We start from the raw sequence: 23,303 nt of genomic DNA, 5'->3' as shown, positions 1-23,303 counted from the left end.
TAGAAGTGCCTGACCCCCACCACAGAAAAATAACCCCAAAATAAAAATGCAGTCAAGGCCCGTGGATATTAATGGATTTCGGAGTGGACTGGGCCTTGCCTGTCTTAAGTGATGGATGAGACCCCGATTTACCCTTATTCTTTGTCATGGGGGTCTGAAGGCCATGCCCGTATTAAAGAGGTATGGTAAGTGACTGTTTTGGAAGCTCTTTTAAACTTTTATTCCCTTTAAACGGGTATAATCTCTTCATGAAATTTTCAAGAAAATTTGTGCAGTAATTCAACCCCTTCATTTAATACATTATTCAACCAATAATTCAATTGCTTTAATAGTCGTAAGTTCTGAGTTTAATCACAGTACAACAACTAAACATACTTGTCTATAAATGGACAAGTATTATAATTCATGTGCGGTACGTCAGCTAGTCGAGAAAAGCAATATTTTTCGTTTAGTTTACAACATTTCTTTCTCTTAAATCTCCTTGTTATAATACATGAAATTAAGATGTAAATTAAGAATTAAAATTAACATTAAATTATGAAAGATAAAAAAATAATGCATGTACGAACAAAAATATATTTATTTGTAAAATTCAAACTTTTTGAAGTTATTATTATATTTTGTAGAGTTTTCAATCGAACATTTCACTGAAAACATGAAATAAAAACAACGATTATTTAATAAAAATGGTTTTAACATTTAAACAAAACGATTTTTAACAGCGCATACGAGAAATATGTCGAATATTTTGTTTCATAATTTATTAAGGACAACCTGTAAGAAAATTTCAGATGAATATCGTGCAAATTTAGAAAGATATAGTAATTTATGCTGCAGTTATTTTTTCGACCTAGCTGGAAAACAAGGAATTTTCAAGAAACTGCCATTTTCTTAATTTAGCTTTTGTTTATTTTTGACATAAAACCCATGATTTATGCTGAAGCACTTTTTTCCGACGCTTATATAGCATGAAGTGAGTGTTTTATTTAGTTGCATTACTTTTGATTAGTTAACTTTGTAGAGACATTAGATGTATTTTTGGAAGCAGGTGAAATGAAAAATGAGCAAACGCCTTCGCCGGGAATCGAACCACGGACCTCTGTAATACCGACCCAGCGTGCAGAACCACTGCACTATGAAGGCACGCTAGGAAGGCGGGAGACATACCTTATATACTCCCCCTTCTAAAGGGCGAATGGGTTTTTAGGGGACCCAATCGCCAAACCCTGGGTGGGGAGAAATCATCATCCACCACCCTTTTAGTTCGGGCACCACTGTAGAGGCATTATGTATATTTTTGGAAGCAGGCAAGATGAAAAATCAGCAAACTCCTTCGTTGGGAATTGAACCATGGACCTATGGAATACCGGCCCAGCGTGCAGAACCACTACACCACGAAGGCATGCTAGGAAGGCGGGAGAAATACCTTATACTTTTTATTAAAGGGAAGCCCCATAAATAAAATAATGACAATTGTTATTGGTCCCTAAATGCACTCGTGGCTGAAATTTCACTGGAAAGTGGAAATTCAAGCATGTTATTTACATAGCCGCAGCAGTTCATCAAGCATTTAGCTAGAAATTCAAAAAACAGATATTTGAAATCTAGAATGTTTGGTAAATCTTGGCCACATAATACACCTCCATTCTTTGACGGATTTGACTAATTTCCTTTATATTAAATATATTCTCTGGAAATGAATAAAATTTCTATGAATAGAAACAATAATTATTTGGATACATTACAAAACTTTTGCAATACGTTTCAAGTAAATTTTCGTCATTCTTGACAAAGAATTCTGAAAGATATTAACAGCATTCCAGAAAGATTCATTGACACTAATTTTTATGTCATGACACATTAGTTCAATTGTTTAAAAGTATTAATAAAAATCATTTAATACAGTTCTGAAAATATAAATGCACATTTTTTTCTTCATACAATTTGGCTGTAAAAGAAATGTTCAAAAGAAGAATTTTAAAAATTATGCAAAACGCTTTTACTAGTAGCTTATGAAAAAATGTCTGTACAAAAGTGAACTACTCTGATTTTCATGACAATGAGATTCGCGTTACCGAAAAAAAAAATGTGTTATTCGAAATGTATCTGCTCTTTGTTTAAGGGGAACTCGTTCTGATCTATTTATAAAGCCATTTAATTGCCATGAGGGTTGGAAAAACCTGGTTACATTGTACATGAATGAAGTAAAATATAGTGCTTTCTCAGACTGAGAGCACTTAATTCGTCAATTTACAAACATTGCGAGAAATTGCTTTTATAGGAAACAGCACCCTCGCATCATGTTTATGAGGTTCACCAAGCCAAATTCAGTTTAGGCAAAAAAAAAAAAAAAAAAGTTTCATTCTTGGATTCAAGGCTAATGTCCAACAACAAAGGCACCCTGATTCATCTAGGATTAGTCATGTATCGTGATTTTCATGGTTAATCAATATCCACAATTATACATATATGTTTTATATAGTAACAAGGACATTGATTAAACAAAAATACTATTCAGAAAAATCTTTTGTTACATGTAAACAACATTACTTCATCTAGCAATAAAACTTTAATGTGGATACCATATGACTTTTTTGTGCGGCTTCTTTGTATGACACTGCACTTCATTTAAACTTATTTCCTAGAATTATTCTAACTTAAATAACTGATATCCCCAGGCAAATACTTCTACTACTCCAGGCCCAGGCAAACTACAAATTTTGAAATAAAACATAGCGGTCAATTTTTTTCGTACGGGAATAAAACGTTTTATAATTTTATTTTTGCATAATCAGTGTAAAACTTTCCAAAATATACGTATTGGAACAGGAAGATCGCATAGAAAGTTAGATTTCGTTATTTATCTAAAACTGTTTTTTTTTAATATATTATTACCAAATAATGAATATTATCGTCATTTAAAACTCTTCTATAATTTTAAGTACTACATAATTACTACAAAACGATTGCGAAAATATTAGGCAGGATAAGGACTTTTAAGTTGGGTATGTGTGTATATATATATATATATATATCGAACCCTTACCCGGTTATATACACTTTTGGTACTACCATTTGCAATGAGAAAAGGAAGGTGCACAACCTGAAGTTATAGCTGTCCCACACACAACATTTCAACGTTTTATGGCTAATTGTTTTTGGGTTATGCGGACTAGATACATAACATACGTAAGACCGTACAGACTTCACGAAAAAGTTCTTTTGAATACATTTTAAATTAATTTTTCAAAACCTTTTGAGAAACACAATCTGTCCGCACATACAAAAGTCGCGCAAAAAAATCGACCAATGGATTCGGAAAAGATCAAAGTTGATATTTCCGCTGAAAAAGGATATCCGAAATGTTTGGGGATTACAATACTTTCTTCAAGTCGTACAAGAAAGTAAAAAGTGACAGATTTGAAATAGTTTGCAAAATCTCTCATTTTAAAACTATATATGTGAACTAAAGTGCAGGTTTCTGCGAAGAATTTAAGCAGTTTAGTAACCAAAACGGTTTATATTCTACACTAACTAATAACTAATTTTAATAAGAGTATCTCTTCATGTTCTGAAAATAGAAACTTTGAAGAGATTTGCAAAAGCAGATCAAAAGACTCAGTGAACTATATTTCCTCGAATGTTTCTGGGACATTCGGCGTAGACGCTACTATTGCTCCATTACACCCCCTACTTTTTCAGTCACGAATCCAATCCGGGAATCGATTCTCGTTTCTTTTATTCTCTACCGACTACTAGTACCTTCATCTTACTTTTTCAAACCCAACGTCTCTGTCAAAAGAAAGCCACCCAACCAAACAATACAAACGGAACACAACAGCCAGGTCCAACCTCCATCCGCACACTATTACCGGAACGAAAATATTGTCGGAAATAGACGCCGTAAATAAAAGCCCTGGAACCAATTGAGATGTCGCTCCTGTTTTGTTCGATGGCACTTCTCTTAAATAACTCGATTGGGGCATTTTCCTTGAAGGGAAAGAAACGATGCCAAATATAAATTCGATGTATAGCTATCCTCAACAGACGAGTTGGCTTTTTTCTGCGGAGGTCAGCTGTATTCATTCTCTTTCTCTCGACAAGAGGTTTAGGGATCGGCTTGTTGGTGATGGAAAACACAAAGGAAATGAAAACGCTACCAAAGAATAACTTCGGATCAAATGCCAGTTCTAAGTCTTTTATTCATATTGTTTGGGTCAGCAGTTATACTGAAACCTCCTATATTAGTGTTTTAAAAGTCTTTTAAAGAACAAAGTTATTAAAACATTAGACACAATTACTTACGATTTTGACAGCATTTCTTGTATTAAAAGACTTTTATTTATAGTTTGGAAGAAATTCAAGAATGGTCTAGACCAGTCCTTTTTATTCCATGAATTCTTTTCCTTACAGCTAGAAAATCACTCCCTCTCCTCAGTCCACTCGTGGCCGAGCAGTAAAGTCGCAGAATACTCATAGTTCGGCGCGGCTATAGAAGCGAACGTTACTCCTGATAAAATTTTATTTACCTACTTCTGATTTTAAAAATAAAAGTGTTTCATAAGAAAACATCGGAACTCTACGAAGGTTTTAAACATTTATTAGAAAACCCTTTAATAGCTGAAAATTCAAAATTCTTTCTGGTGTCATAGTTTCCTTTCAAATGATTTCCAGTACGTGATCTGACCAAAATCACCACCAGACCAAAATACGAAGTTACAGCCTATTTACGCGGTTTCATTCATCTTTAATATTAATACTTACTTTAGATCATAACACTTACACTTTATTATAACTGCTTACCAGTACAAAAATCTCAAGACATTTTTAATAGCATCAGAAATTTTAACAATGTTCATATCATTAATGTAATAAATAAATGAATTTCTAAGGCAATATAGCACCAAGCAATGTTACATAATTGCTCTCTTACGCTTAACCTTTACACTGAAGATTGCATCAAAATAAAAGACGGCAATAATAATAAAATTTTACTGCAGCATAGAGTTGCTTCGTTTCGTTTTTTACTTTTAGATGTTGGCGAATTTTTAAATAACTTTGATGTTTTTTATCTGCAATAAATTGTATATCATTTTATCATCAAAAGAGCAAAATAGAAAGAAATAAGCGTTTCTAGAATCGCAAGACATTTCAGAATAATTCAAGATTGAGATAATTGCCAAAATAATTAGTTTATGTTGATATGGGACATCTAGCGAATTCTAATATTAAATGTAACAACAGTGCACATTCGCATTAGAATTCCATCAGTTGCAGCTACAATAAAATTGCACGCTAAATATTGGGAACAGACTGCTAAATAATATTTTCAGTCATAAAGATAAGAAAGATGGGAAATTAATTGAGATAATGTGAAAGATGTCTTACATTTTGTATTACGCAAATCGTTTCAGAAATACACATTCTGGCTCTGTTTCTTGAATCATTAATTTCAGATTCGTACTTCCACTATAAAAAGTATTTTGTTCAAAAATGGTAACTTCATTTATTAAAAGGAAAATTTATCACCAACAAAATACAGATATTTTTTATTAGCATTAAGTCATCAAACAGAGGATGTTACCTTTTGCACGTGCAATAACCAAATTAATATATCAACTGGAACCAAGGGCCTCATAATGTTTCATTTGGCGAATAATTAACAAATACGTCCTCAAATAACAAAGAATTATTTTAAATTAGTAGTTATAATTATTCCAATCAATCTCTGTACATTGTTTTGCAGGCATACCAACACCAAGACAAAATATAAATTTACACTCATCAGTAATAGAAAATCTTCTTTTAAACAACATATTTTTGCGTAAGCGTCCGTAAATTTTAATGTTTTAAAAGAGGAACACTCTTGAATTAACACTTCTTAGTACTCTTGACTTAGACACCTCGCTGGAAGCATCTAATTCAGCCAAGTCAGTTTTAAACTACAAGAAATCTCTCATTGTAGACATGTGTATTATCAGGAATTATGAAACTATTCATATGGGTCTTATTAATGTTAACTAATTAAGGCAAAGCACAGGAAGGCTATTTACCGAAGAAAATATGCCTCCTTCGTTGTAGTGTATTTAAAGGAGTTAATTCGCATTTATGTTACACACGAGAGAAGCCATGAAATCATAATGTAGACAAGTCAGTCTTAAACTGTGAGAAATCTCCACTTTCTCTCTAGGTATGTATATTATCAGATATTATGAAAGTATTCACACATCGGTCTCCTTAATGTCAACTGATTAAAGCAAAACAAATGAAGGCTATTTAGCTAAGGAGAGGATGTGTTATCCTTTCAGTATTTAAAGAAATTTACTGGCATTTATTTTACAAATGAGGAAAATCATGAAATCCTAATGTAGCCAACGTTTTCGCCGGGATTTGATGTCGGACCGAGCTACTATTGTAACCGATTTCGCTGCACACACGGAGATGCCGGCATAAATAATAACAATATAACTTTTTGTTAAACAGGCCATTGACTAAAGGAAGAAGGATCTTGTAGTTTGGTTACATTCAGTCAGCTAGCCTTCAATTTCACTTACTGCTACGAAAGACTATGAGATTATATCAGAAAACGGAGAGTTATAATTAATATTATTTCATAAAATGACAAAAGTCATTATTGCATGTATTTAAAAGTTCCTTGACTATTGAAAAGCTTTAAAATCAACTAAATAATGAAGTGAGAAAATAGAAATTTTAAATTACATTAAAATCTATGTTAAAAACTATTACTGATACCTTCTAAGAATTCTTTATTTCTATTAGTGATACTTCAGTAATAGTTACAAACTATTACTGATACCTTTTCTAATTATTACTGATAATTTCTTTTCTAGGAACAATTTTAATTTTTTGAAACAGTACTTTAAAATTATCTTTCGATTTACTAATCAGTCACAGTAAATTTCATATAGCAAAAGTTTAATTATTGTATGCTATAAAGGTAAGAAGTGACATGTAGTTGATGCCATTAGTAAGTCAAAGTTGCGATCAAAAACTGCAATGAACTGTAAGCGTTTTAAATTCTTGGTCTTTAATGTAAATGCAACTACTGCGGCAAAAACCAAAATTACCCAATTGCTCTCTTTTAGTTTGACTTCTACTTCAACAATTCCAACTTGTTTCCTCTTTTCTTCTGATCGTTCTTCATTTCTTTCCTTCTTTTTCCTATATACAGAATTCTACGCAGGTACTTTTTCTCCAACTGTTCTATTCTTTTTTTCATTTTGTAACGAGCTTCGACTTTGTTAAGAAAGTAAGAACGATCTTCCCAACGAAGCATATGAAACCTAAAGGAATAAGAGAGGTGCCAAGTTCTTTTAAGAACTGGAAACAGGGCAACATTAATCCACTTCGAAAACAGCAGTATCAGGGGACAATGTACATATTAACATGTATACATAAACCGTTAGATTTTTAAGTTTCATTTTCAGTTTATTAATCGAATACCATTTTAAGTTTTATGGAATGTCATCATTCTCCAGTAGTAGTATGGAAATTAAACTTTGATAAAAGAAGACATCCGCGGTTTAATAAATAGAAAGTTTTAACCAACTAATATCCAATAGTTTACGTAACTACATATAGGCACAGTTATTTTGCCTGGCTTTCGCTCTGGGGTGGTAATCTTAAGTGCAAACACAAATCATCAAAGAAACTGTCGTCTTTTCGGTAAACTTTAGAAAGCTGTAACCATTTCATTTCCACAAGCGTTTTCGGTACCTTTAGGAAATAATAATTAATATCGCAGATCTAGTAAATAATCCTTATGGCATACCAAGCTTGGCATTTTACATAGTAGCAACTTACCATATTACAACGTGCTACACCCATAGCTCAAACATGTTTTACTGTATTTACTGTTACTAAATGGCAGGAAACATAAAAATAGTCAAGTTTTAAATCTTTAACGAGCAAATGCACAATGTTCGTTTTTCCCCCATTGCGGGCACTAGCCATTTTTTTTTTATTTTGGCTACTAAGGCCAGAAGCAGTGGTCATTTCATTATGGAGACACATAATAGGAGACCACTGTTACCTACTATGAAAGGATAGTCCATTTTACACACATGCCTTCTCCGAGATTCGGTCTGAGCCCTTCGGTACGCCAGTCACAGTCACTAATCACTTTCCCGTCTAGGTAGGGAGTGAGCAATGTTAATATAATTGCAAGATTTCTGGTATTTTAGTAGTTTTTCAACTTCTACGCAATGTTTCCTCATTCAATAAGCTTCTTAATTCTTCTAGAATAATTACAGAGAGGTGGATATCCATAGGATTTATTCTGCTATACATCCTGATTTCAGATTTGAGAGAAAGGATGGCGAATGATTGATTAGGCTGCAGTTCATCTATCATAATTTTGTTAATACGTTTAGCTGCAATATTTGGAGGATTCCCCAGTTCATAAAAAGAAAAATGTCTTTAAATGACTTATTTTCGGATTGACTTTATCTCAACGGTATTCATTTTACACGATCACCAAATGATGCTATTTTTGCAATTTTTACGTCTATATGTGTCTTATAGCATCATAAAATTGCATAAATAGCAGACATCACTTTTCGTTGATCCAAAATTCTCTGTCGTTTCGCTGACCATTTCATTTCCCCATGTACAGTATTTTGCACGTACCCAAAGATATGATTTTCTTAATTTTCCATTTTTATGTGTTGTATATTTTTAGTGGAATATGATAAATATTACGAGCCTAAAGGGAACAATACCTTCGTGGCTGACGCTTTGAGCGAAAGTAACTCGTATTTACGTCACATATGGGAAAAAGAATAACATGCCGGTTAAGTCAGCTGTTCTCCTAGGTTTAAACTTAAATCAAGCTAATTAAGCGTCAATACAGAAAGATATGGTAAGTGATTTTTAACAACTAACGATAAATATTTCAATTCACTGCCGAAATAACATACCGATTTCATTCTTGAGACTTTCCGCTAAAACTTTTATGCAGTCATGAGAAATGCCATTTCATTCTAGAAATTAAATAGCAACCTGACATCAGTCGTTAGACTACTTTTTAATTCTGCTAACCTTTATGGCATCACATTCTTCGTGATTTTATAACGCCAGTGATAGATGTTGTCTTTTCTTAAATGATACTGTCATTTTTCCGTACAAGAAACATAATCTTCATCCAGTTTGCATGATTAAAAAGGTATTTTTATTCTGCGAAATCGACATACTCACATGAACAATATTATTAAGGAAAATTTTAATTGTCTGCATGGATTAATTAAATTTCCCAGCTGCAGATAGCGGAGTCGAGTGTTAAGGTCTTAAACTCCCTGTCGCAAATAAGAAAGCTTCTTAAAACAACAGTGTTAATATCTTTCCTTCACGCCGATGAATAAATCACACTTAATCTCTTACTTACATACCAAGGGGATTAAAGCAGCGCGAAGACTTGTCTCCAGGAGGTACAGTTTTAGTAAAATATTTAGTGCATTCTCCTTTAAGTTCTCAAATATGATTTTAGATTTTAGTTTCAACAAATTGTTATTTGTGAAGAATACGTATAAGGAAAATCTTGTAAAATTAAATTTGTCACACAGTATATAACTATTACAGAGGCTGTTCCTACATTTTTAGACAATTTTCATTGCATTTACAGAAATATGTTACCTAAAATTTTTATGTTTAAAATGTTCTGTTTAATAAGCGTTATTCCTCACTATATTTTTACATCGCAATTTACAAGATGTAATTACTAGACAATAAAGCCTTTTGTGGTATCGAAAGAGGCATTTTATCCCATTCTTCTTGAAGAGCTTTCCAAAGTCCAACGAGGGTTATAGGTCGCCGTATGAATCATCCGCTTTTTAAAAGTCCAAAAGCGCGAAACTCTATGGCTGATATATCAGGAGCTTTAGTAGGGATATGAGAGAAATACCTGTTTCTTGTTCTATTTTTTTCAGGAATATAACAGTGGATTTTGATGTGTGGCTGCTTGCTTTGTCTTGATGAAGTTCTACTGATTGATGACACTGTGGGTAAAGAGAAGACAATTCATATTTGAAAATTGGGGATACAATATGTTCCTGAGGGTTGATCTTAACATTTTTCTCCCCTCACTTTATTTTTAAGTTTCCGTTATTTGAAAAACGAGCAACAATCATAAATCCCTTTGAAAAACTTCCTTTACATTGTTTGAACTATGTTTAATGATTTTTCCGTCCTCTCTGATGATAATAAATGGATCACTTCTTATTGTAGTCATTTAAATATACTCAAGATACATCTTTTATGAAAAATCTTTTAAATTTTTGTTCGAATAAATGCTTCTCATAAAGAATTCTGCAGCGTGTTCTGTGTTCGGCGATATTTCTTGGATAAAGACGATGCACATTATATTTTTTCGCCTTTTTAAAATTCAAATCAGCACTAATCACTTCGTTTACATTTGACACTGAGCATTTTAATGATTTTGCAACTGTCCTTTGACTTGACGGATTTTCTTTCAACATCAAAAATCTTACCTTTGCAACATTCGGAACATTCCGTTTTTCTTTGGATATGGAAAAATTTTTTACCTAAAGGCAAACTTCGACTTTTTTTTCCTTTCTTGTTAACAATTTTACCTACCTTAGCTTTAGATATCAAAAACGCATTACTTGTACAGCGTTTTTTAACAACTAGATACGAATGATTTTCTTCGGAAAGAGCACATTCAGAGCCTTCCATCCATTGCTTCTTTAAAGTGCCATTTTCCATGCAAACGAAACTGTCAAGTAGCAGACGATAATTTATGTTTTCAAAAATACAGGGTTAGCATAAATAATTCATTCGTTTTGGAAAGGCTATATTTTTAAAATTATTTCCCGTACACACATGAAAGATATATGAAAAGAACCACAAACCACCAAATTTATATACTCTGTACAAATATTTAGTATGTGCCCCTTTGGTGACACGACACACGTTCAGTCGATAATCGAGCTCATTTCATACATCGTGTAGCATTTTTATTCAGATGTTTGTCTTTTCAATTGACCAGATGTTCGAAATACTACAAAAAAACTGTATGAAAATTTTGCGTCAACAATTGCATTTCAAACCGTACCAAGTGTAGCGCCTGCAACAATTAAAGCCGGATGATTACGTCCATCGACTAGATTTTTTACGTCAACATGCAGGAAGCGTTGGAGGACTAGAAAGATTTTGCCAATTCAGCGAAGAAACAACGTTCCACTCATCCGAGAAACTTAGTGAGTCTGTGGTTCTTTTCATACATTTTTCATGTACGTACGCGTAATACTTTTGAAAATATAGCCTTTTTAAAATGAATGAATCATTTTTGATAACTCTGTATAGTTGCAGTTAAAAGCAAGACTTCCAAAGCAGACGATTTTTATAGCAAAATAAAATCGTGTAAAAATGTCGAACAGCCTGCCTCAGTATAATTTGCATGCGTTTTTGTATTTAATACCTCGTTTTTATTGCAATTTAAAGTATACGTTTATTGTTTGTGTTTCTTGGATACTGTGGCTTTTACACGTGAAAATGTTAATGCAGTTTTGGTAACATTATACTATTAAACTCATTTTTTACATTGTATTCTTTTGCTAACTCTCTTTTTTTTTTTTTTTTTTTTTTTTTTTTTTTTTTTTTGACAATTCTCGTAATGTTTGGAACGTATTTACAATTGCTTTCTTGAAATCACGGCAAATAAACGTCGCAAGATAGATTACAAATGATGTGGGAATAAAAATTTTTCATGAAGTTTTATGCGGTTTTTAAAAAGAAAAGTTCTCATTTATTAATCCAAATTTTCCTTTGAATTAATGAAATAGTCATCGTTACCCGCTTACTCTTCTACATCATCACACTAAATTCGAATACTTTCCAGACAGATTATTCTAAAAGACTTCTTAAATTTTTGCCACAAGTTGCTCTTTTGTTGGAGTTGCTTTTAAACAATCACAGATTCGAATTCAGATCGCAGACGGAAAATCACATTGCAAAATCGAAGATTTTCTACTTCAAAAGCAACTTTTTATCTTAAATTTTAAATTATTAAGATATTAATTAAAGACAAATTTTAAATTTTAGTCAACAGATAAAATAAATTTAAAGCTGTGCTCGCCATTACTTTCCTTAACTTAGTGTTACTGCTCAGATTTCATCAAGATTTAAGGTCCAAACAAATTCAACTTTATATTTGGCATTGATATTAAAAGAAACACTCGACATATTTCAAGTTATTTTGTCAAAATTGGAGGAGGAAACAACCTTTAAAGACATTGAGAATCTTTAAGAAACATATTTAGTAACATCCAGATATATAGTTTATGGTGAAGGAACTTCAAGTATGAATTTTATCAACTGTATACAAAAATAATCATTGCCGCTGGAAATAACTTTTTTTCTTTTTTTTCTTGGTACAGTGCTGCCATCGCTTGGATATCGTTGAACTTCTTAATCAAAAACTCATAAATGCTTTACAAAATATGAAATAGATTATAAATTAAATTCCTTTCCTCCAGGAATATGGGCTTCCAGATGTCCATATTCGTGTGGTGACGTACGTGATTCAAAATTTGGTGCCTCTAGGTACCGTTGTAGTATCACAATGCGAGAAACATACATACATTTAAGCAGATTTTTCATTTTTAAATTTCTTTAAATATAATACAGGGCGATAATATTTGGTGGCAACCATTTGAAAAGTGAAACGCCGTTTATAGCGAAACGCCACAAAATACCAAAACGAAATTAATAGCTCTTCTGGGCTAATGCCCTTTGGGCTGACAATGAATAAAATAGGATGATGTGCAACAAAAATAAATAAAGAACAAAAGTAGTACGAGCAACAAAAATGAATAAAGAACGAAATATCAAAAGACTGTTCTTGGCCAAACCAAGAAAGAATAAACCAAGAGGAAGGCCAGAATTAACACGAGCAACCTATGATAATAAAAATTTTAAATGCTAAGAACTGGAGAACCGCTGAGCACGATGGAATATAATAATTGAGAAAGCGAAATTTCGCATTGATGCGTTGTGCCAAAACGTTTTCCAAAACTGGTCGTTACTTTGTCTCTCCTATTTTCTTAATTTAAAACTTTCACATGATCCACTTTCTTATCTGCAGTTGGAAATGATTACTCTATACAGCAAAATTTTCACTGCTTCCAGAATTATAAATGTTTACAGCAATTAATTTAATAGTAAACCTTCTGAAAGTGGCACTTAGATAATAAAAGCAATGCACTCCTAGCTAAAATTTCTTGACAAGTACGTGACATTTTTATCACCACTTTTTTTTATAACTATTCATTCAAATAAAACATTAAATTAGTCCTGCATATCTGCCTAAATTTAACAAGCAGCAAAATATACAACAAATGCATTCAAGTCATTAATCTTTATACATACTTATGCTACGGCCACCCATTGTGTACTTGGCATAACTAGTTTAAGCCATTTTTGAAGCACTTAAATTTCACGAGGGGCTAATAACTTGCTTCACCTTCACAAGCACATGACAACTGAATGCTTGTTATGAAAAGTGAATTTTTTCCTCGGAACAAACACTCTTAAACGAAAATAGTTTGAAGCACGAACAGCTAAGGAAGGACGAGAAAATTACCAGCGTTGGAATCCTTGTAGTTCATTCACTGTACCACTTGAATGGATGAAATTGCGTATTTACTTTGCTAAGCGTGGTTAATTACGAATTTCAACACAGTCCGAGATCTCTAGATATTGAAGTTAAAAGCGTGGGATATTAACGCGATAAGCATCCCCGAGGGGCTCCTGAAATAAGGCAGTACTGATTAATAATTGGAACATTGATAAAAAGATAAAAAATACAGGATATTTGCAATTTTGATGCTTTTCGTTTCTTCACTGAATTCATAGCTCTCAATAAATATAAAATTTCAGAGCATTATTATCAAAATTAAAACATATATAATTAAATTTCGGAGTCGCAAGTACGATTCATCTATGAGTTACAGAATAAAGAGATTAATAAAGTGACAATATTCCCTTACCTTATACACCATAACTTGGTTAGTTACGTTTATCTTTCTAATAATTAAATTTTAGTTCTGCGCTTTGCTTTTCCTGTTGACTTCTGTCACATTAGCACATTATTTTAGAATTAGCTAATGTGACTTCTGTCACATTAGCACATTATTCTGTCACATTGTCACATTATTTTAGAAGTCCAGTGAAAATTTTAACTACCAAATTTTAATATGAAGATTATTTCTTGCTTCTGAAAATGAAATTATTTGTATTATTATTCTCTGACTTTGAGCTCTCTAAATGACAGCTGACAATAAATTTTAGCATTTGCAAGAGTGTGTTTTATCAGCCAATTAAGCTGTAATTGTCAGCTGTTTTATATTACTCGTGGCAATTGTACTTTAATTTGTACTGTATTTCATTTTAAATACTTTTACTCCAGTTAATGGCAAAAAAAAATTTAATCATACTTATTAAATCAATAGGTGTGAATTTAATTGAATAAAACTGGTACGTCATTTGGTATGATTAACATTGAAATAAAACGCAATATTTACATAAATGACGTAATTTCGATGAATTACAATATTTACATAATTTCGATCAAAGTTATATGATGTATTTAACTTTCTCAATTTGTGCAATGCCTTCAGGTGTTGAAAGTCATTATACGGATTGTTATTCATTCTGAATCATTTTGAATTTCCTCGAAATCCGTACGTAATTTAGACATCTAAAGAAGGTTAGTCAAAACTGGATAACTGGAGAATCTTCGCTGCACGAGTTTGAACTACATCAAAACGCCGCAACAGCAACAAGAAATATTTTCCATACTAAAGCACTAAAGAGAATAAGGTAATGCATACCCTCGACGATCAGCCAGTATCTGATATGCCATAAACAGTGGATTCTAATGCTGTGAGCCAAGCCGTAAAAGAAATCCAACAGTTAGCAACATGAGAAAACTACGTGAATGAAGATATCACAGAGTACCATGATTTAACAACTGCATGACTTCTGCAAGATCAACAAAACGCTCTGTACGTAAAAATCGCAAGAACTTCCGTTGGACATGTTTCATTACCGGAAATGTTAGAGGGCTGAAAAATGGGTCTGGTTCCAAAATCCATGTATACAGAAGCAGTGGTTGAATCCGTCCCATCCTATTCGTATTCCAGGTTGAAGTATCACTTACAGAAGAAGTGGGCCAAGGATCAGAGCAAGCCATATATCGACAGTATAAGGTACATCTACATGATGTACTATATAGTGTCAGTTCGATGGCTTCAAATTTTTGGAGAATTTTTTTAAGTTCTGAGTTGTGAAAGGAGTATGAGGTTTCATGTTATCTTATGGTAGAACAGCGCACTTTTCTGTTCACGAATGTCGAGTAGTTCTACTCCGAAACGGCATTTATCCATTCTAGTTTTTTAGAATGCATGTGGGCATTTATGATGAAGACACAGTGGATTCTCAAACTTCCATAAGAATGCTCACATTCTGTTCGAAGAATCAACTTTTGGCAACAGATTCAGGAAGCTCAGGGGAAAATTTGGTTTATTTAATTTAATTACGGCAAAGCCCTCCGTGGCTCTCTGTCTAAGGAGAGAAATGATTTCATGGAGAACGTTTTAAGGAAAATTGGCTCGCACACAAGTTACGCACGGGAAAAACCACGAAAACTCCCATTTAGCCAGCCAGTTTGCAGGGATTCGAACCCCGGTCCGAAATACCACTGTTCAGCGACTTTTAGCAAGGCCAATGGCAAGTTCCTCTCAGGTGAAAGGGTTCTTCATCTCCAAGAATAAAAAATGATACCACCGTAGCATCAAAGATTGGGCGAAAAAAGATGGCTTAAGAGAGATGGGTAACACTTTGAACGCGAAGGAGCTTTCGTAGTAAAGTTAAACACTAAGAAATGAAGTAATCAAAATTTTGCAAAACGTTTGTCTCAGCTTAATAATTTCGAGTCGCGTGTATAATGACTCGAAATATAGCGTAAAAAAGCATAGTGTAGCTTACGATGGATGATACTACACATCTTACACTAGTAAGATGTGAGACTTCTACTAAAATTGCATATCTTTACTTATACACCAAAATATCTATGAATGTAATCTATTATTTCTAATTAAAGTAGAAATTAAATTCATATGATCCCTGCATACATTATATATAACTGTTATAGCATGCAGTGGCTATTAATATGCGGCTGTTATTGTCTTTTGAAACAAAACAATATTTGTTTATGTTCAATATTAATATATTAAAATCACACGCAGAGAAGATAGCTATACATAAATTTGGGGAATATGATACATACCTTGCGAAAAATGATGCCGCCGCAGATGGTTGTGTGATGCCAAAAGGTGAGTTCCCACATGGAGAACTGTATGAGGTTCCTTGCAATAGTGAGTGCTGAGAGCACCCTCCGAAGGACAAGGAATGAGGAAAATGCTTCGACGAAGACAAAATCACAGCCCTTTCTCCAGCACTAAGGGCGACATACGGATCACTGTGCTCACTGTAACCGCTTGATGGAGAGGTCAGCGGTGGCACGCGAGCCGATGCATGCCGTCCCAAATTTAGCGCCACCCCACTGGAAGTGGATGAGGTGCTGGGAACTCTGGCGTGACTGTGATGGTGGTGGTAGGCACTGGGACTGTCGGATGTCGAAACTACGTTCGATATCGGTAGAGGAGGAATCTGAAGGACAAAAAAAAAGTAGTAAGCATGTAATTTCCTATCTACCAATTACATAAAACTATGATTATTAATATACACTTTTTCGGAAAAAAATGTGAAACAAGTAATATTCAAGAAAAGCAACTGCATGGTCTACAGTTATTGCAGAAGCTACAATATATAAAAAAGGCGATAAATTACAGATACATTTGCTCGCAAAAAATGCGTAACGGCATAAATCGTTCTCACTACGTAGCTAGAACACCATTCTTGAATTACATAAATTCCCACGGGATCTTCAAAGTTTGAACAAATGAATTATTTTAATTATCATATCCATGTTCAATGTACCAAAAATGCTTAAAAATTATGGTTATTATTGTATTTTGGATACGTGGTATACTTGGCTGTTGCTCGACGTATCGATTACGGCTCTAAATCTCCCACGCTCTCATTCCTTTAAAATTAATACTTTAAATCTCCCGATATTGCTGCTTCAACAGGGACATTTGAATGCCACTGTAAAATACTAACTCCTACGCGATAAAAGCAGTTTCACTCTATCCTTGTACAGCATGCCGATATACAACTGCTCTGCTCTCCGGAAGCCCTTTAAAGGCGCCCCTCCCCCACTTTAAACAATCCAAGGTATTTGGGTCGGCCTTCGAGATTAAACGGCACACGGGTAAATGTTGACACAGAGAGTAATGAAATTTCAGAAGCCCGAGACTTTCAATATCCTTCTCTCTCTCTCTTCTCTGGTTGGGTTCCCTCAGGACATATGTAAGGATGGAAAGCAATTGCTAGACGATATTGTTCGGGTTCGTGACACTGGTTCGGAGCAGAAGTGGCACGCTCAGGGATGATTCTGTTAGCTTGAAATGCGTCAGATTAAAGTTGAGTGGTTCTAGTAAAGTAGCTAAGAAAATATGTGAGTTCGGAAGAGATTTTCTTAGTCATTCGTACAACTTACTTTGGATCGTTATAGCGTATTTTTTTCGTTCCACCGTATAAGTAACTATACAAAAGTCCCCGATTATAAAACTACTATGTAAAAACTATAAAACATCAACTATAAACAGTCAAAAACTATAAAAAATATTAGTCAATAGCCTCAATATACTTATATCTAAAATTTCTTTTTAGAATGAAAATGAGAATTTGCAGAAATAACGCATACAATTTTTATTTCATAATTATCTACTTAGGGAAAACAGAACCATTATAAATTGAAAATATTTCACGCAATTTTTAGCACGTTCTGATTTGAAACACCCCTATTTAATACATATTTTTTCCTTTAATGAAGTGTTTCTGAAACAACAAGTTTTCCTCGAAGCATGCTCTTGTAGTCTGATTTTTAAATCCCATTACTAGTGAAAACAGAATATTGTAAGCTGTAAAACGGTGCTTATAAAATTATAATTCACTCTACTTCTATTATCTATGTAAAAAAAAAGGTTTTCATCGTTAACTCGAATAAAACCAAAGAAGCGAAATCGACTTGATGTATTACCGATCCCAAACATAAGCGTGTCAGCATACATCCAAACACGGAGCAGCTATGCATGAATCGGGAGGTTTATCCATGTCCTTAATGCAAGTACCCATATTTATTTTTAGATAATAAAATAAAGATTATCCAAACTCTAAAAATTTGAATTAATATAAACAAATTTGACTTTTCTTTTATTAATTTAATTTATTAATACCAATATAAAATAAAATGAATTTTAATTAATTTCATTTTTAAAATATGCTGGTAAGCTATGCTAAAAAATTGCTTTCGAAAGGGGACAAGAGTAATGGGATCTGAAGAACATTGTAATTTATAAGAATGATTCTCACTGGAAAAAAATCCAGATCCTTCCATATACGTGATTCCGCAGAGACTAAAGCCTCGAAACATGAGTACACGGTAAGAGGTCCTGGGACTGATCGAGATATCTGCATAACAATTTCGGGTTTTTTCCCAACCGTCACGATCTATTTCTCATAAACAGCTCGTTCACCAAGGATTCCATATTTTTAAGCAGACAGCCCTACATGATTAACCTTACTTATAAGTAACAGATCCTGAATACTGATGAACTGATCATAACTATATCGAAATCGCGCTCAACATTTTTCATTTTTCAGCAGTTTATCATTAATATTGGAGCGATAATGAAATTGATAAAAAGACTCTGAATCTTTGATTTTTAATTATTAAGGTATACGGTCAAGTTAGCTTTGTTTGATTAACGTTTGTAAGATCATAAAATGCATTTCAAATACATACATATTTTGTGTAAATACTTAGCATTAACATTTACACACGAAAACAGCCTGTCTTGTTGGAAAGTTCTATTTGATAAAGCAATACATTAAATTCTTAAGGTACATTAAAGCAGCAGCACCTGAACATTTTTTCTTGAGAACTATATTATATTCCAAACCAGAACGTCCTTTGAATTTCAGGATTTAATAAGCTTCCGAAAATAAAAGTTTTTATATCTGGATAACAGTTAAATGAAAAACCGCATAGCCTATTATATTATTTCTAAACGCAATGAGAAAAACGTTTGCCAATGAAAAATCCAAATGTTCTTACTGCTGCATCGCGAAGATATTCATTGAATTCTCAAGACCATTTTAATTAAGTCGTTAGGTGACTGCATATGTATAATTCTCTCTTTCAGATCTTTGGAACTAGTGTCAAGATGATTTGAACTAAAATGGTATAAGCATGATTACAATGACAATAACCGGAATAATTCAAATGATGGTTTTATTACGTTACGTACATATTGAAAGAATGCCATACAATGCTTCATAGATAAAACGTTAAATTTATTATAAGTTTAGATTTCAAATTATTCTACAAGAAATTTGTTCCAGTAAAATTCAATTGCAAAATGAAGTGTAAAAATAAAACTTGAAAAATACCTTTTCTAAGATATCCCTTTAAATAAATACAGAATTTAAAATGTTTAATATACTGATGCCAGATAATTATAAAATTGAATTACCTGGAAGCCCTAATCGATAAAGGTTCAGGCTTTCAACATATACAGAAAATTCTGGATCTTAATTCCTTATGAAATCTCGAATTATTTCATCTGATAAAATGGTCGGAAAGTCATGAAGCGTAATGTATATACTTGAAATTACTATTCCCTAAATAGGATATAAATTTCACCTTATCTGTATGCTTTTTTACAGTTGCTGTAAAGAGTCCACTTTTCCAAACTGCTTCACAAAATCCAATTATCTTTGGTTAATCAGAGTAGCGAGTTCTCACCGGCAGATTGATAAATAAGCTTAAATTTTCGATAAACAAGCTTAAAATTTATTAAACGCTGTTAGATTGATAAATAAGCTTAAATTTTCGATAAACAAGCTTAAAATTTATTAAACGCTGTTAAATTCCTTATACAAACTAAAAGAAGACAGCTGCATTAGGTTATTAAAAGAACACCTTATTTTCATAAGGCTGTAATCCGAGAGGTTTTTTAATTACGTTATTTTATTTAAAAAATAATAGTAAGAAACATCAGTATTTCAAATTTAAGCTTTACAGATTAAACCAAAATATTTTTGACAGAAATGTTGACACTATACTAAATAATTAAATGTCATATTAAAGATGACATTTAATTATGTAGTAATTATTTAGTCATTTTAAAGATGGCATTTAAATTAGGAAATTTAAATTAGGAAATAAATTTAAATTTATGAGTAACTATTCTGTTAGGAATTCCTAACAGAATAGTTACTGATAAATATTTTAATGACATAAATAGTGAAACTAACGTCTTTTTAGCACAACTGTGCATTAAAAATGTACAATGATTTGTTCTTATTTTCAGGTAATCTACACATTTGATCTTTTGAAATATAAAATGCAAGATCATAGTTTGGGATTCATATTATTTTTTTATTCACCACAGGTCAAATCTTCATTTTTAAATTCTGTCTTTGCCTCACTACCACTACTTTCGCTTACGTTCGATATATGCTTGCAAGATTGTTCTTAAAAACAATAATATGAGAAATAACAAATATAATTCAATAACTGTGTAATAACATTTCCTATGAAAGTAAAATCTATAAATGAGCTGAAAAGTGTACTTAAATAATTCGAAGGTATCATGTTCAGATTGCAGTTTATAGAGTCATCAAGATTTTTTGAAGCCGGAGACGTGAAAAATGAGCAATGCCCTCGCCAGGACTCGAACCTGAACCTCTCGAATACGCGTCGAATGTGTTAATCGTTACACCACAAAGGTATGCAGAAAGGAGGGAGAAAATACCTCATAAGTTGCTCGAATGCCTTTTCATTTCCTTTCGCGTCTGCATTTAAAATTTCCCATCATAATAACCGATACATCTCTGTATCTATATCAAACTATTCATCAATGAGCAAACTTGACTCTGAGTATCTCACAAGCGCACTAAAGAGAAACAATTTTAAATCGGCTGAATTAACTGACAGATAAATGTATACAGATGCCAAAATAAAACGTAACTGTCCATTAATTGTAATATCGACCATACACTTATCGCCGGCCCCTATTTTTTCTAGCCTTTTTCTACGGTTTATAATAAACAGAATTAAGTTACAATCCCTAATGCTGTTTAGTTTCCTGCAAATAGCCATGACACTAGCTTTTCGTTCTCTTTCTTCAGAACTACTTTTCTATTTCTTGTTCTTTTCATACATGCTTTCAATCCGAAACTCTGCACCTGGATAGGTTCATCCTTAAACATTCTAGTCTCGGACATCGCAATGAAATCAGACTCCTTTATTATTTCATCTGTTATAAGATTACTATAATGTGCATATAATGTGTGTTATATGTGTTATAATGTGTGTTATATGTGTTATAATGTGCATATAATGTGTGTTATATGTGTTATAATGTGCATATAATGTGTGTTATATGTGTTATAATGTGCATATAATGTGTGTTATAATGTGCATATAATGTGTGTTATAATGTGCATATAATGTGTGTTATATGTGTTATAATGTGCATATAATGTGTGTTATATGTGTTATAATGTGCATATAATGTGTGTTATATGTGTTATAATGTGCATATGTGTGTTATATGTGTTATAATGTGCATATAATGTGTGTTATATGTGTTATAATGTGCATATAATGTGTGTTATATGTGTTATAATGTGCATATAATGTGTGAATATTTAAGTCAGTGATAATCAATGATACAGTTTAACCGTCGTTGTCAACCGTAATGAATTGCCTTGCACGTTCAACCTGTGTTCTCAAGTGGTGTCGATTAAGTATGAAATACTCATCGTTATTTTCTTTAATGGTCGGTGCAGTGGTTCCTTTACCAGGATGAAATTTTAAATCGTTCTTGTCGTTAGGTAAGTAGAGACCGTCCAATGTTTTCATACGACTGAGGTCAGTATATACTAATATGTATCTAATTTGTCGTAGTTATATACAGTTTCATCGAATATAATGATTTGTGATTTGTTAACCGTAACTGCACCAGCTAGCACTAATGGAAATTCTTTGTGCTAACATTTAATTAACTCTACTAAGATTAATGTTAGCAGTTCTTCTATGAATAGGCCTCTGTGTTAAACTATTATCCAAATGTTTGAACTTAGCTAAAGCGTGTGGCCGAGTTTTGATTCATGTTAATTTACCCATTGCAAAGTAATGAAACTCAGTTCACAAACAGCTTTGGTTTTTATCAAAACCCTCTTCTTCATCCATATCCATTTCAACCATTCTCAAAATACCAACAGCTCCATTTACCAAACCATCTTTTACATCCATATTCGAAGTTTCCATGTAGGGTAACCTACACTTTAGTTTGAACGAGATTAACCACATTTAATTTATGCAATTTATTTCTCGCATTCACATGACCACTGTTCTTATTGTAACCGGTGATTACATCCTCAGATATATTCCATCTTAATTTGGAAATGTTTATAAATTGGGTGCTTTGGTAGGAAAAGAAACTCCGTCTGGAAACGTTTCGCGCAACAGAGCAATGGATTTATCGTTCTTACTCACTGCAGTCAAATCTTTCAAAAACATTGTTTATCGCAAATTTTATCTTCCTCCTTCCGGTATGCTTTCGTAGTGTAACGGTTAGCACACTGGATGCGTATTTGAGAGGTGCAAGTTCGAGTCCCAGCGAGGACACTGCTCATTTCTCACGTCTCCTGCTTAAAATAACCTAATATCTCTACACACTGGAAACATATCCGAACTCGTTGTCCGTAAAACGTTTTGTAAAATACTTTGTGCATTGTTCATCAAACATCGTTTTTCGTTTATTTGCAAAATTATATCTCTGTATGATCAATTGAGGTGTGCTCAAGTCTAGTGATAAGGTACTCAATGAATCTGATGTTGAGACATTTATTTGAAAATAGTCTGTAATGTGGAATTTTTTTTTCCTTTCGCACGTTTTGATCGGTCTTTGCGCAAATTATTCGTTCACTCTTTCTTTTCTTCTTCACTTGCCTGAATAGCTGCTTGCTGTCTTCTACACTGTAGCTAATTTTTCGTTGACTCATTTTAAAATTTTATTAATTTCAGTGAAATAAATTTCACAGGCTGTAAAACTCTTGACGACCGAATC

At 32.9% G+C, this 23,303-nt stretch overlaps 1 protein-coding gene across 2 annotated transcripts in view; it reads right to left on the bottom strand.

Annotated features, from left to right (window-relative positions):
* LOC118197238 (uncharacterized) overlaps positions 1–23,303 on the bottom strand; it is a 403,557-nt gene that overhangs the window by 83,518 nt on the left and 296,736 nt on the right. For both annotated transcript variants that reach the window (XM_085820507.1, XM_085820508.1), the window contains one exon: positions 16,325–16,707. In XM_085820507.1, coding sequence (XP_085676633.1) covers positions 16,325–16,707 — 383 coding nt within the window. The remainder of the gene's footprint in view (positions 1–16,324; positions 16,708–23,303) is intronic.

The sequence above is a fragment of the Stegodyphus dumicola genome, chromosome 7 (assembly GCF_044657685.1).
Source record: "Stegodyphus dumicola isolate Sdum_Otavi_A_Nest chromosome 7, ASM4465768v1".
Taxonomy (NCBI): Eukaryota; Metazoa; Arthropoda; class Arachnida; order Araneae; family Eresidae; genus Stegodyphus; species Stegodyphus dumicola.
This window is presented reverse-complemented; position numbering and strand designations above follow the sequence as displayed.